The sequence below is a fragment of the Lynx canadensis genome, chromosome D4 (assembly GCF_007474595.2).
Source record: "Lynx canadensis isolate LIC74 chromosome D4, mLynCan4.pri.v2, whole genome shotgun sequence".
NCBI classification, from domain to species: Eukaryota; Metazoa; Chordata; class Mammalia; order Carnivora; family Felidae; genus Lynx; species Lynx canadensis.
The window spans coordinates 43,427,518-43,442,056 of record NC_044315.2 but is presented as its reverse complement, the minus strand read 5'-3'; the positions used below and the strand labels follow the sequence as shown (position 1 = coordinate 43,442,056).

General features: G+C 40.1%; 1 protein-coding gene across 1 annotated transcript in view; it reads right to left on the bottom strand.

Moving 5' to 3' along the window:
- ADAMTSL1 (ADAMTS like 1) overlaps positions 1–14,539 on the bottom strand; it is a 379,909-nt gene that overhangs the window by 32,329 nt on the left and 333,041 nt on the right. Inside the window, 2 exon segments of the mRNA XM_032595636.1 lie at positions 813–993; positions 2,596–2,808. Of these exon segments, the coding sequence (XP_032451527.1) occupies positions 813–993; positions 2,596–2,808 (394 nt within the window).

The following is a 14,539-nucleotide window of genomic DNA, read 5'->3' as shown; positions in this document are numbered from 1 at the left end:
GTATATGAAAGTCCCACAGATAGGTGCTAAAGGGCCACTGCAAGGCCCAGCCAAGTCCCCCCAGGCTTGGGGTGCCATGCTGGTGCCAACTCGAAACCCATCCATTATCCCTTTAACTACTGCCTGCAAACTGGGGGTAGGGTGCTCTGTGCGACTCACAGCTTCTCTAGGCTGTAAGAGGCAGAGATGGTGGGTGTCATTCTGAGACAAGATGCTGAGAATGTATATCCAACAGTGAGGCGACTATAGAAAATGAAGATTTATTGTGACTTCAGCAGGATGCAACCCTTCAAAGACAAGGCTAGGGTAAGATTTCCTCACCTAAACTGGAGTACTGATTAGCACAGTTTTTGAAGTTAGAAGAAAGGGGAGGGGCTGGGGTTGAGGTCAGTAATTCCTATCTCCTCAGCACCTCAACTGCAAACACATTTCTCCTCTTACAAACAAACTGGAGAGCCCGTTTCTTAGTGCAGGATGCAAGCTAGCTCTTGCTAGGGCCTGGGATGCTCCTGTTCCCTGAACAGATCCTCTCGGGCACTTGGGACAACCAGATAGCCCTTAGCCGGCCGAGCAGTAAGGGAATAAACTGCTGAGGGAGGAGGCCCATCCTGACGGATATCTTCTGCACAGTGGAGAGGCCTGACAAGTCTGTACCTAGAGAAAAGAACAGTGTCTTGGATGGCAGGCCCCCTTGCCGGCACTCCGTGTCTCTCCCTGTGCAGTGCTGGACAAAGGCTAGCCACCAAGTTGGCTAGAAGCCAGGGCCCAGCCTTGGGGTTGGGGAGCCCCGAGCCAGTATCTGCCACACTCACCGAGAAGGGCAGTCTCTCCGATTGCATGCGATGGGCTGCACGGCAGGGCGCACCTTCCCTGCACAGTGGGTGGGGTTGACCTCTGTGCTGTTCAGGAGGCACCTCAGGCGGGGTTGCTGAACGCCCCTGTTACCACAGGAGGCTGAGCAGGTTGCCAGTCTGTCCACGGACCACCAGTAATCTGTCACAGGAGGAGGATCAGAGGTGAAAAGAAGACTGCATTATTGCCCATGCTCTGTGGGCACGAATTGTTATGAATGAGGCTCTGTCAGTGGGCTCCATTCCCAACTTATGCAGGCAAGTGGCATCATCTCCAGGAGACTCAGTTGGCTTATCCGTAAAGGGAGTACAAAGCCTCTACCTTGTGAAGTTATTGTGAGCACCAGATATAATGAAGGGAAAGGGCCTAGCCCAGCACCTGGCACCCAAAGAATATTTAGAATCAGTGCCTCTGGTCCTTAATATTTTTAAGCACACTTCCAAAGTGCTTTTTCTTTCTAGTGGTTCAGCAGAAAGTGACTTTTTCAACAAAGAGATATAAAAATATCACAAATAACACTCATATTTATATGTGCACATTTGTGTTGGACTTTGTAGATGTTACTAAATGAAAAAAAACCCAGTCTATCCAGAGAGTACTCTGGACATGAGACAATGACGTAAGGGAGAAATTCAATTTCTTTGGATTTTCTTTTTGGGGGTCTGGGACTCACTGGTAGGAAAGCTGTTAAAAATAACTGCGGGCTGGTAAATTGGGAGTGCTTATTTGCAAGGTCGTATATTACAAATCTTGCAGATAGGCACTGGCTTCTGGTTTTCAGCAGAGAATGGCTGGTTGGCAAGAAAATGGAACATTTACTTTCCTGTCTTGAAAGCCAAATGGCAGGGGAGGATGTTTAAGGGGAAAACCCATTTGCTCAGAAAAATCTCCCTCCTCATGTGCTACACTGGCACAAAATTCTGTCCCTTCCCACAGAATACTCCATTTTAGAATGCATGCAAAAGAGTTTTGCTTTCCCTTAAAATAATCACACACAGGCCACAGGTTAGAACTAGCCTACGGGAAACTTGAAAGCCTCACTTACTTTCTATTTAACATGGCCCACTTTGGGTTTATTTCTCACTGTTTTGGGCTCATTCACAACGCTTTCTTGGTGCAGCTAATGCCAAGCCCCTCCCAAGGGCTTTCTGACCTGCCTGTATTCCTGGAAGATTAATGCATGAGCCATCCAGTCTGTCTTTGATGGGGCCACAAGAAAGGTGCCTGCAAAACACTTAGCATGTGACTGCAGTTTAAGACTCTTTCGGACGATAAGCAGGTACTGGCACTGGCTTGAATCTCCAGGAGAGGAGGCAATAACCAAGCAGTTCTAATAAAGAGGTTATTTTTTAACAAAACCTACAGAGAAAACTTGCACATGTGTGCTTGCATGCACACATGTGTGTGTCTGTGTGTGTTTCTTACTAAACAAGCATAAATGAAACTTTTTTTTTGACTTTGATATATCATGGTGTTTCTTTGGTCCACGGTAGCACCAACATTGTGAAGCAGAAGGGCCCGTTTATGAAAGCAGCACTGACTTTTCCAGATTCTGCTGGGACAGAGCCTGGTGGCTCTTCTGAAGGGCCTCATTGTATGGAAACATGATTCAGCTTTGACTTCCATGCTCTAGGAACCACTGGAGATCAGAAATAATTTAGTTCTATTAGATAATTAGATTCTCAGGTCAACTTTCTTGTTCAAACAATAAGCCCAGCACCCAAAGCCTGAAGGGTTTCTTACCTTGGATCACCAAAGAGGCTTTTTGCACAAGCATTCCTGCCTCATTCTGTGCAAGGCAGCTGAATTCCCCTTGGGACCCGCCACTAAGATTTGCAACCTGGAGAATCTGTCCAGCTGCCAATATATGATGTGTCAGTCCTGGGACAGTGGCAACTGGCTGACCACCATGGAACCAGGTGATATTTGGGGTAGGATGACCTTTGATGGGACAGCCTAGAAGGAGAAGAGGAGAGAAGAGAGAGAAGCCATTAATAAAGCCAAGAGGGACATATTCCTGACAAGTTCTTTTAGTGTCTCTGTGGCTCCAGAAGCCATACATGCAGTGTAGCCCCCTTACCGGTGGCATTTTTCTTTTGCTTGCTATTTCCAAGCAAATAGATGTTTTTATTCTCTGGAATTCTGGGAAGGTGACTATTATTCATTCAATTAAGTAAAAATTCTCAGAGAATACAAACTGCTTATTTCTATGTCCTTGTAATTAACCTTTAAAAAATGAAGCAGTTAATATTCACTCATTGAAAAAATTTTCAAGTTAATTAGTTCCTACACTGATTTTCTACTGGAAGAAATCACTTCTTCAAATGTAGTGAGTTGGAAAAGATGCTACATAGTAACAGTTAATAATCAACTTAATTGGTAAAAGTCTAGTATCTGCTACCATTTTACTCTTTATGTGATTTTCAAGCCAAAATTTTTTAACAGACTCTAGGAAAGCAATTGTAAACACCAATTTCATTTTTCTATCAGTCAAGAACCTTGGCCTTCTAACAGCTCTTACCAAGCCTGCATTTGGACATGTATGATATTCTAATTATCTACATAGTCATTAAACATACTTTGATACATTAAAATTCCAAAATATTAAGCTTAGATATTATGTCTACTCAAGCTTTTGTAGCATAGAATTATTAAAGTAAACTGATTGCTGCTGTGAGAAAAACCTAATTTTCTTTAAATTCAGAGTACTCGCTGAATTTGCTGTTGTGTCCTCAACAACTTAGCTTCCACAGAAAATTTACTTAGAAGCTCAAAACACATGGTAAACCAGTCAAAATTAAAGATACTGGCGGTTTTCCCTCAATTTAGTTACAGAAGTAACGATTTTGTGCCTACTGTTCTGGGGATAGATAAGACAGTGATGGTTATCTTCCTTCTTGCAAGGAGATCCTAGCTGGTATTGAATAAGAAACAAAGCACACTAATAAAACTGAGATGTAAGGCAGAAAATGATGAGATCTGTGAGACAAGAGAATGGCCACCTGCAATGGCCACCTATGGATCTGTAAGAGAAGGAATTTTCCAATGTTGTCTTCTTTTCTATTTTGGGGTCAACACTATTAGAATTTATACTAGGATGCAGAGCTAACACAGGGAAGGTCCTTAGAGATGATCTAGCCTACATGCCAGAGGAGGAAACTGAGGCCCAACGATATTAAGATACTTTCCCACGATTAAGTGGCAGCCTTTCTGATTCCTTGCCTTGTGTTCTTTCCTTTCTATCTGCCACTTGTATAGCTGCACACCAGCAAATTACTTAGCCTCCCTGTTATCTCTTTCCTTTGTCTGCTCATTCCTTTTGTCTCCTAATGCCCTAATTTCATATATACATATATACATATATACATATACACACACACTTTGAAAAAGGGCCCTGGAAAAATAACGCTGTAATTGACTGTATGAAGTTCAGGATGGGATACCACTGTTACAGAACCCAGTTCTTCATTCCTCCCTGTATTGACTCACTTTGCCATGTAACTTTGCAGTGGCCTTCCATGATGGGTGGGTTACATGTACTTCCCCACCTCCTGATTTGGGGTTTGGCTATGTGACTACTTTGGCCAATAAAATGAGTCAGATGTTACACTAGCAATGAACAATATGAAAGAGAAATTAAGAAAACAATTCCATTTATAATATCAAAAAGAATAAAATACTTAAGAATAAATTTAACCAGGGAGATGAAAAACATGTACACTGAAAACAACAAAATGTTGCTAAAAAATTAAAACATAAATAGGATGCTATGTTCATGGTTAGAAAACTTAATATTGTGAAGATGTCAATAACCCCAAGTGAACTACAGATTCAGTGCAATCCCTATCAACATCTCAATGACTTTTTTTTTTTTTTGCACAGATATAAAAATCCATCCTAAAGTTTATATGGAATCTCAACAGATACTGAATAGCCAAGACAATCTTGAAAAAGAAGAACAAACTTGGGGTTTTCACACTTCCTGATTTCAAAACTTAGTAGAAAGCTACAGTAATTGAAACGGTATAGTACTGGTAAAAAAGATGTACATTATAGACCAACAGAACAAAATAGAGGGTCCTAAAATAAACTCTTGCTTATGTGGTCAAATGATTTCCAACATGGATGCCAGGACCATTTCATGGTGCTGGGAAAACAAGACATCCACTTGCAAAAAATGAAGTTGTGTATTTACTTTATACCATATAAAAAATTAACTTAAAAGTATAAAACTCTTAAAACACAGGCAAGAGTCTCATGATATGGCATTTGGCAATGATTTCTTGGATATGATACACACAGTTAACAAAAGAAAAAATAAACTGGACATCATTAAAATTGAAAGTTTTTGTGTGTTAAAGGACACTGTCACCAGAGTGAATAGGCGACCCACAGAATGGGAGAAAATATTTGCAAATCGTGGATTTGATAAGGGATTAATGTCCAGAATATATAAAGAATTCCTACAACTCAACAATATAAACAAACTAAAAAAAAAAAAATATGGGCAAAAGACCTAAATAGACATTTCTCCAAAGATTTTAAAATGGCCAGTAAGCACATGAACAGATGCTCAATATCACTAATTGTTACAGAATGCAAATCAAAACCACAATGAGCTACACATCACATCCAGTAGGATCGTTATTAAAAAAAAAAAAAAAGGAAATACCAGTGTTGAGGAAGATGTGGGGAAGGTAGAATCCTTGTGTATTTCTGGTGGGAATGTAAACTGATGCAGCCACTGTGGGACACAGTATGGAGGTTCCTCAAAAAATTAAATGTAGAATTAACCATATGCTCCAGAAATTCCACTTCTGGATATATATAACCAAAGGAATAGAAAACCAGGACTTGAATAGCTATTTGTACACTAATGTTTATAGCGGCATTATTCACAATAGCCAAAAGGTGAAAGCATCACAAATGTCCATCAATGGATGAGTAGATGAATGAAGTATGACATGTATGTATGATAGAATATTATTCAGCCTTAAAAAGGAAAGAAATTCTGACATGTGTGACAACCTGGATGAACCATGAACACATTAATGAAAGAAGCCAGACACAAAAGGACAAATATTCTATGATTCCACTTATGTGAGGCACCTAGTGTAGTCAAATTCATGGAAGCAGAAATTAGAATAGTGATTGCCAGGGGCTAGAGGAAGGGGAGCATAGGGAATTGTTTTTTAATGGGTACAGAGTTTCAGTTTGAGATGATGAAAAAGTTCTGGAGATGGAAAGCATGATGGTTGCACAATGATGTGAATGTAATTAATGCCACTGAACACTTAAAAATGTTTAAAATAGTCAATTTTATGTTATGAATATTTTACCACAATAAAGGAAATGAGGCAGATGTGCTGGTATACCAGTTCCAAACCTAAACCTCAAGAGACTGTGTGTTTTTGCTTGTGCTCATGTGCCTTTGCTATCACCAGTAGAACATGCCTCGACTGGCCTGATGATCCCAAGAGGAGGTTGAGAGAAATGTGGAGAACAGCCAAGTCTCCCCAGCCAAACTCAGTTTAGTTCAGCTGAAGTAAGTAAGATCAGTAAAAATAAATGACTGCTATTTTAAGCCATTGAATCTTATTATTATTATTATTTTTTTTAATGTGGTGATAGCTAACTGATACACTTAGGGGGAAGGGAGTTCCAAATTTCTCCTAACTTATGAATCCAAAGCTTGGGATAGGGCAAAGTTTCTGCTTGTGTGCTGATCACCTATGTCTTCTTATTCAGATACTTAGGAGGAGCAAGTTCCCTGCACGCTCCCGGTGGCATCTAGGCATCTAATATTTTATGAAGTCTGTGGTACTGACATTATACTCCTGTTATAAAATGGAGGTAAAAATGGCCTTGGGGAGAGGTGTATAGAAATCAATCTACTGGGGATCTCCTGGGAGCAGCAGTACCGAACTCTCTTCAGTCCCAACTGTAGTCTGGAGTTAGATGCTGATTTCATTTTCTAATAAAAGGCAGGAATACTGTACATTTACTTAGTCAAATAGCATGATTTAAAAAGTGAAGCTTGAAACCAGTATAGCTTTTCAGACTTGCCTAAACAGGCCAATATATGTCTCAATCACATCTGCTTTGAAGGGGGAAAAAAAAAAGGTGTCATACATGGTTAAGACGCTGGTTCCAGGAATCATTATGTTTGGTCAGTGGGGACTGAGCCCTGGTGAGGCTGACTATATTCTAAGTTGATAAGTAAGAACTTTGCTATTCCTGAGGAAACATGAGATATTTGGCAAGGAAATCTCTCATATTTAGCCTAATCTTCATTTTCCAACTCCATTAGGATTGATTTTCTGAGAGAGTTTTTAAGCAGAAAAAGGAGCAGTAGCAGCCTCAGGCTGTTTTCTATGGCTGATGAAGTTACTTCTCTGGGAGCCAGGAATCCTAGTCAGCTAAATAGGAGGTCCATTTGCATAACAATTTACATTTATAATCTTCCCTCCTTCTTGGAATCAGGGGCCAGAGTGAGCAGCCAGGACATCTCTCTTGGCCCATCTGGGTCTTGAGTCTTGGACATGCTCCCAGGGCCTTCCAGCCTAGTGCTCCCAGTGCGGATGAGATGGGGCAGAGTTCCTTCTAAGGGCAGGCATCAGGGCTGCCATGACATGAAGTTCTTACAACTTGAGAAAGACTCATGAGTAGCAGCAGCGAAGACAGCTGTATGGAGCAGCTGTCTTCCTAGTAATGCCTCTCATTCTGAAACCTATCAGGATACAAATCAGTTTTGTAGAAAGTTTTAAAAAGAAAAGCAATTTTGTCACTCTCAAATGCACTGACACAGATTCATGACTCTCAATTAGAAGCTTAGATTTCAATAGGGTTCTCTGGTTTCATTTTTCTAATCTGTAAATGAGAGTTTTGACTGAGTCAACGGTTTTATAATTGATAGTTTCCTGGGTCCCTAAGGGGCTGCAGAGGTACCTGGGGAGGGGCCTTTGAGAGGAAATCAGCATAAGGTGGGGTTCTGGGGATTCTATTTCCATTTCAATAATAAACAAATATATTGGGCTTCTGCATAAGAAGATTCCACGATTAATAACCACTGAATTAGATAACGTTTAAGGTCCTTTTAAGGTACCTCGATTTCCCAACATCATTTCAAACTCAGCATCCTCACCCTCTTCTTCCTGCTCCCCAATAGCCAAGTACCAAGGGTAAAATAGACTATTCAATCTATATGGCTTAGATCATTGTGTAGTGATACTGAACTATGCCAATGAAAAGCTCATGGAAGAGATGTTACATATGAAAGTTATTGAGCATTAAGGTAAACTGAGGGGTGCCTGGGTGGCTTAGTTGATTAAGGTAAGTCAGGAAGAGAAGCTATTGCTTATCTCCACCCCTGGAGATGGATGAGTTTAGTTTTAAGCACAAGTTTAGTTTTAAGCATTTAAAGGTTGTGATGGAACCAGAGTACAGAAAAATCCATCAAGATGATGGAGATAAAAATGGAAGTCTGATATTTGCTACAAATTTGGGGAACCAATTTCATACATGTGTGTGGAGAAAGTCTTCAATGAAAAGAGATCAAGCCTCAGGACAAAACAGTGGGAGAATTCTAGCATTCAGTGATTGAAGACTAACGAGGCGGTATTAAAGAAGTCTGAGAAGAAATGGTGTGAGAGGACAAAAATTGAGACTGTGTAATATCATGGAAATCCAGAGAGGAGAGAGATTACAGAAACTAGTTGTTAGAAAATAAGTGATTAGTAAGAATTTGTGTAATGAATGAATGGCTTCATTTGTTTACAAAAATAACCGAATAAACAAACATTTTCCCCACAATCGCTCCACTCCCTGCTCAGGCAATAGGTAAATTCATCCTCACTCATGTTTGAATGATCAAACTTCCAAGTTAATAGAATCAGAAATAAAAGTGTATGATCAAAATATCCTATTCAATGCTATGCACACCCATGTATTGAATTTAAGAGAAAATTTACCTCTGGGTCTTCAATCTTTAGAAGCAGACCAACATCTGGGTTATTAAGAAGATGAAAAACTAAAGAGGGTTAATGGGAATGTTTCAAATGTAGCAAAACAAGAACAGAGTAGATCTCGGCCAGAAAACTCTTCAAACAGCTTGACTGGGGATTCTAGCTTCCAGTAATGGTGAATAACTTGGTTGGACTAACCTTCCTGCAAATAGCAATCATAAAATCTAAACAATAACCACGACAACCCCATTAAACAACTCTTTGAAAGCAATGAAGAGTAACCAAAAGCAGTGACAGAAACAGGAGGGTAATCTATCCTAGAAATTCAGGAATTGCAACAAGTGTGATTTGCCAGCTTGTAGCTTGCTACCTGAGCAAATACCTCAAAGCTCATGTGGCTCAGAGAGGTGGCTTGACATGTCAGAAGACAGAGTCTGGGGGTTGTTAGAACAGCTGAAAAGTTAAGGGAAAAATCCTGGAAGAGTCACAGTGGGGATAAACCTCAAAATCTACATAAATCCTGTCCAAATTCTTAGTATACAAACCCCAGGGGACCCAGCAAAAGAACAGCAGCTAGAAGCTGAAAGAACAGAGTAGAAAATTCACTTGGTGTTCACTGCAAGGAAGACAGATGAACACTCTTCTGGGGAACATAACAGAATCCAGAGTCTCTACAATATACCATTTATAATGCTCAGTATATAAATAAAAACTATTAGACAAGAAGAAATGTGACCCATACCCAAACAGCAATTTCTCTCAGGATTGCATGAATTGTGAGATGCAAATGTTTCAGTGAGTGGACAATGATTTTAAGCAACTATTATAAATATGTTAAAAGACTTAAAGGAAAATACACTCATAATAAATGAATAAAGTATCTCAGTGGAGAAGTAGAAACTATAAAGATAAATTTCAGAGCTGAAATGTATAAAAAATGAAATAAGAAATTCATCAGATGGGCTCCAACAGAAAGTTGGAGATAGAATGAGTCAGTAAACTTAAAGCCTTAAAGAGTATACTAGTTTTCTAAGGCTGCCATAACAAGGTACCACCAACTGGGTGACTTAAAAAATGGAAATTTATTGTCTCACAGTTTTGGAGGCTAGAAGTCTGAGATCAAAGTGTCAACAGTGTTAGTTCCTTCTGATGGCTGTGAGGAATAATCTGTTTTACCCCTCTCTTCTAGCTTCTTGTGGTTTGCTGGCAGTCTTTGGTGTTCCTTGGCTTATAGATGCATCACTCCATGCTTTCATGTTCACATGGAGTTTTCTCTTGAGTGTCTCTGTGTCTAAATTTCCCCTTTTTGTAAGTCATATTAGATTAGAACCCACTCTAATGACCTCATCTTAACTTCATCATCTTCAAAGACCTTATTTCTAAATAAGGTCACATTTACAGGCTTATAGGTACAGAGGGTTTGGAATTTCAATATCATTTGGGGGTACATAATTCAACCCATAACAGAGGACTATCCCAAGCAGAGCACAGTAGTCTGAATGAATTGATGAGATAAAGAATACAGTTCAAAGAGGCTCAGGCAGCTAGATGTTGTTGAGAATTTTGGAGGTGAGAGTGCTACATAGAAAAAGAGCTCCAGAAATCTGCATAAATTCATCCTGACAATCTGCTCAATTAAAGATATAATGCATAACTCTATAAGGCTGAGCAAAGAGCAACTAAGGAGTTGTGAGTCTAATAGTTCCCAAAGCTCAAATAGGGCTGGGAGACCTTGAAATTCTGACCAGCCAGATTGGAATATCCTTGTTGATCATCTGGAGTATTCAACAGAAACCCTAGAAGGGGCTACAATAAAGACTACTCTAGAGGTGCCTTAATAATGCTTAAATTAAAAAGAAAGTCAAAATTAAACATTGACTAACTGTTTAACAGAAGAAAATCCAACAATCTCTAGAAGACAATAAAATTCAGGTACCTACTTACACAAAATTTACACCATCCAGCACTCAATCAAATGTTAACTGATAAGTCTAGAAGCAGGAAATCTGATCCATAACCAAGACAAATTCAGTCAGTGGAAACAAATCTAGAAATTATAGGGATTATAGAATTACCAGACAAGGATATTAAAGTAGAATGTTAAAAATATGTTAAGTATTTAAAGGAAAACATGCAGATAAGAATAGAAGGTATAAAAAGAATCAAATGAACTTCTAGAAATGAAACATACATCTTATGAAATGAAGAATTCACTAGATACAATTTAAATCCTAGAGAAAAAAATTTGTAAAATTGACGATGCAGGAACGGATAATTGCCAGAGTGAAGCAAAGAGAGAAAGAAAACTGAAAAAAATATCACATGTTCAAAAACATATGTCAGACAAGGATATAGTTAGACATGTGTAACTGTCAAAAATATAAATGTCAAAAATGTATGGTTAAGATTTGAGCATTTTAATGTATGTATATTTCACTTAAAGAATAATTAATTGGGGGGGAGAGGTAGAAGTACAAGTGAAACAGAAATGGCAGCATGTTTATTGATGCTGGGTGATGAGTGTTGTTTACTTTGCATATATGCAAAATTACCCATAATAAAAACGAAAAAAAAAACATATTTCTGTTGTCTAAATCATCGATCATCATGAGCAACTCAGCGTCCAGAGTTGCTTTTCTTTTTTTAATTTATTTTTGAGAGACAGAGAGAGACAGAGCACGAGCGGGGGAGGGGCAGAGAGGGAGGGAGACACAGAATCCGAAGCAGGCTTCAGGCTCCGAGCTGTCAGCACAGAGTCTGACGCAGGGCTCGAACCCACGAACTGTGAGATCATGACCCGAGCTGAAGTCTGACGCTCAACTGACTGAGTCACCCAGGTGCCCCCCAAAGAGTTGCTTTTCACATATTCTGCTCATTCTATGTTTTTTTCTGTAAGGGTTTAACACATTAAAAAAATTTACTGTTCCAGCCTGCTACTTTCAGATCTTTCCTCAAACGCTTTATAACCTGCCCAACTTACAAATTCCTGCTCATAGGTTCACCTTCGTTCATTTAGCCCTGTTGAAGTCAGAGGTCACTTTCATTTGTACTTCTATCACCCTTGATTCCCACAACTTTGGTTCAGTTGCTCTGTATGGCAGAAAGTGCTAGTGATCCTATCATAACTGTCCTTTCCTTGGAGTAAAAGAACCCCTGAATTTCAGGTATATAGCTGACTGGAATGGAGACATTTCCCATCCCCCTTTGCAATAAGGTATAGGACATACGACTGCCTTTGGTGAGATGAGGGGGAAAGTGATGTATACACTGCCTGGGACATGTCTTTAAAGGAAAAGGGCTTGCTCTTGTTACCCCTTCCTCTATCCTCCATGTATGTGGAGTGAATCATCTTGGCCCAGGTGTTGGATGTCCCAGTGATAGGAGTGCCAATTTTTTTTTTTTGGTCTGGGTCCCTAGATGACATGGTAGGTTGTCAGACCATCTTTGAAATGCCTTCCTCTGGACTGCCAAGTGAGATAGAAATACACTCCTGTCCTGCTGACTGTGATTTTGGCTGTTATAGGTTGTTGAATGCATATCCTAACTATGACAGTCCTAAATATTCTTTCCTTTACAGGGCCAGTGTCCTGCTATATAGGTTATTGTGTTTTCCTTCACATCTGTACAGTGACCAGAGAGAACGTACTTTTAGTAAGTGTGACTACTCACCATGCATTGAAAATGGTATTAGGGAAGTCTGCTTTCAAAGGTAAAGGGAAAGTCAAGACCAAAATAAACTAATTATAACTAAAGCCAATGAACAAAATTTCTGGCCATCTGCCTTTTCCATCACTAATCTGTCTTTCAATGCTTTTCTCATTCTCTTTAAAGACCTACTTTGTATCCAGAAGTGGTATCCTCCCCAGAACACGTGTGATGCAGGCCTCTGTGCTTTTATGTACATATTTATGTGCATGTCTCTATGCGTACACAGTGGTCTCTGAGGTTTGCCCACCGCAATAGTCAAAATAAGAAATCTAACATGAATTCCCACAGTGTATGTTCCCAGTGAATAATTATCCATGTTTCACTGCTAATGAGAAAACCTGGCTTGTAACAGGGGTTCCTTTCTGTCACGGACATTTCTCATTTGCTAAAGTAAAAGAGGTATCAATCATTTTTTGAAGGTGAGCAATCTCTCTGTGTGCCATTTTACAAGGACACGCAAATCAGGGGCTAACGTGTTCCACACCTCCAGAGAGACCACGTAATGAACCACTCCCCTGCCCCCTCTGATTCAGTGAGGATGTTGACAATGTTTCATGCAGGGGCTAGCATCTCCTTTTCTGTTTCCCTCCCGGACACATGAACGTTGACCATTTCTGTCCTCCCGACTGCAACGCCTACGCCAGGAAACAGTCAATCAGCAGGGAATGACAGTGCTCTCTTTCCTCAGACCTCCGTTATTACAGGTCTTGAGTTGGTTAGGTGTCTGAGGAGGAAGCAGTGCTTGGGAAGCCTGCCTAGCTAATGAGAGTTCTGGCAGCAGAAAGCCTCTCTCTATCAATCCTTTTCAACCAGTGAAAGAAAATATTGCCTTTAGGCCTCCATTCCTAGGTCTACTGTGGCTCTAAATTGAGCCAAAGCCAGGTGTGATTCATACATGTGTGAGGGTTTTTCCTCCTAGTTTCACCTACTATTTTTTTTTAAATACATTAACTGGAGAGTGATAAAAGTTTAGAATGAGGGAGAGGTGCACAGTAAGAAAATCAAATTAAATATGAAATTTCATCCTCTGGGAGTCCGTTTAGCTGTAACCTGCCACTAGTTGACATCCCTGATTAAGTCAAATTGACCTCACTGACTTTTTTCATCTTTGTCTATTTCACATTGGTTTCTGCAACTAAAGTAGCCCCACTCAGGGGAACAGGTTGATTCAACAGACGAGGAAAACATGGGGGAAGAAAACTGGGAGGCCTGGTGGCCCTGGCTTCCACTTCCTTGCACCCTTTGGAAGATGCTGGTTTACCTTAAAGATGGGGAGATAGGACTGCCTTTTGAGGCACCTGTCTAGAACGAAGCTCTGAACTCATGATGGTCATTACTTAGTGGATATTGTCATTGAATTGAAGGGCTGAAAACCAGTAGGATTTCTGGTCGGCTGAGAGAGAGGCAAGCAGCTCGATTTATGGGCTTCCTTGTAGGGTGGATGAAGCCAACTCGGGCATTTGTCAGCTGCTCATCACCTGAGGGAGACACATATCCAGAGTTGAATTCCATGAGCTCTTAGCCTTCATGAGAAGAAGGCAAGAGTTCAGGGTGCAAATTCTTCCATCTCTCCTCCCTCGGCAGCCAAATAGTTCAGAAAAAGGCACCTGAGCTTGATAAACCAATTGTATAGAGCAAAAACTGTAAATAGACTGAAAGAGGCCCAGAAGGAACAATGGTTTGAAAATGGAAGACACAGTCTAAAAGAGGAGGAGAAAAAACTAGTGCTCTGGAGGGTTTCATTTATTTAACCACTATCTAAAGGCAAAGAAAGCTGTGGCAGATTAGGACGTGCTGTGTAAAAATATTAAAGACGTGGCATTATTACTTCATGAGCTGGCTCTGGGCCTGTCAGCATTTCCATTATAATCCTGTATTTTTCACGGAGTTAAAACTTACTATAAAAATGATGTGTGCTGGGATGAAACTTGGCACTTGGTGGAGTCAGTCTGGGAGTCCTTTCCTTAATTTAATTTTACAAAACTGGAAAATGCTCAGCCATTTAAATTTATGGA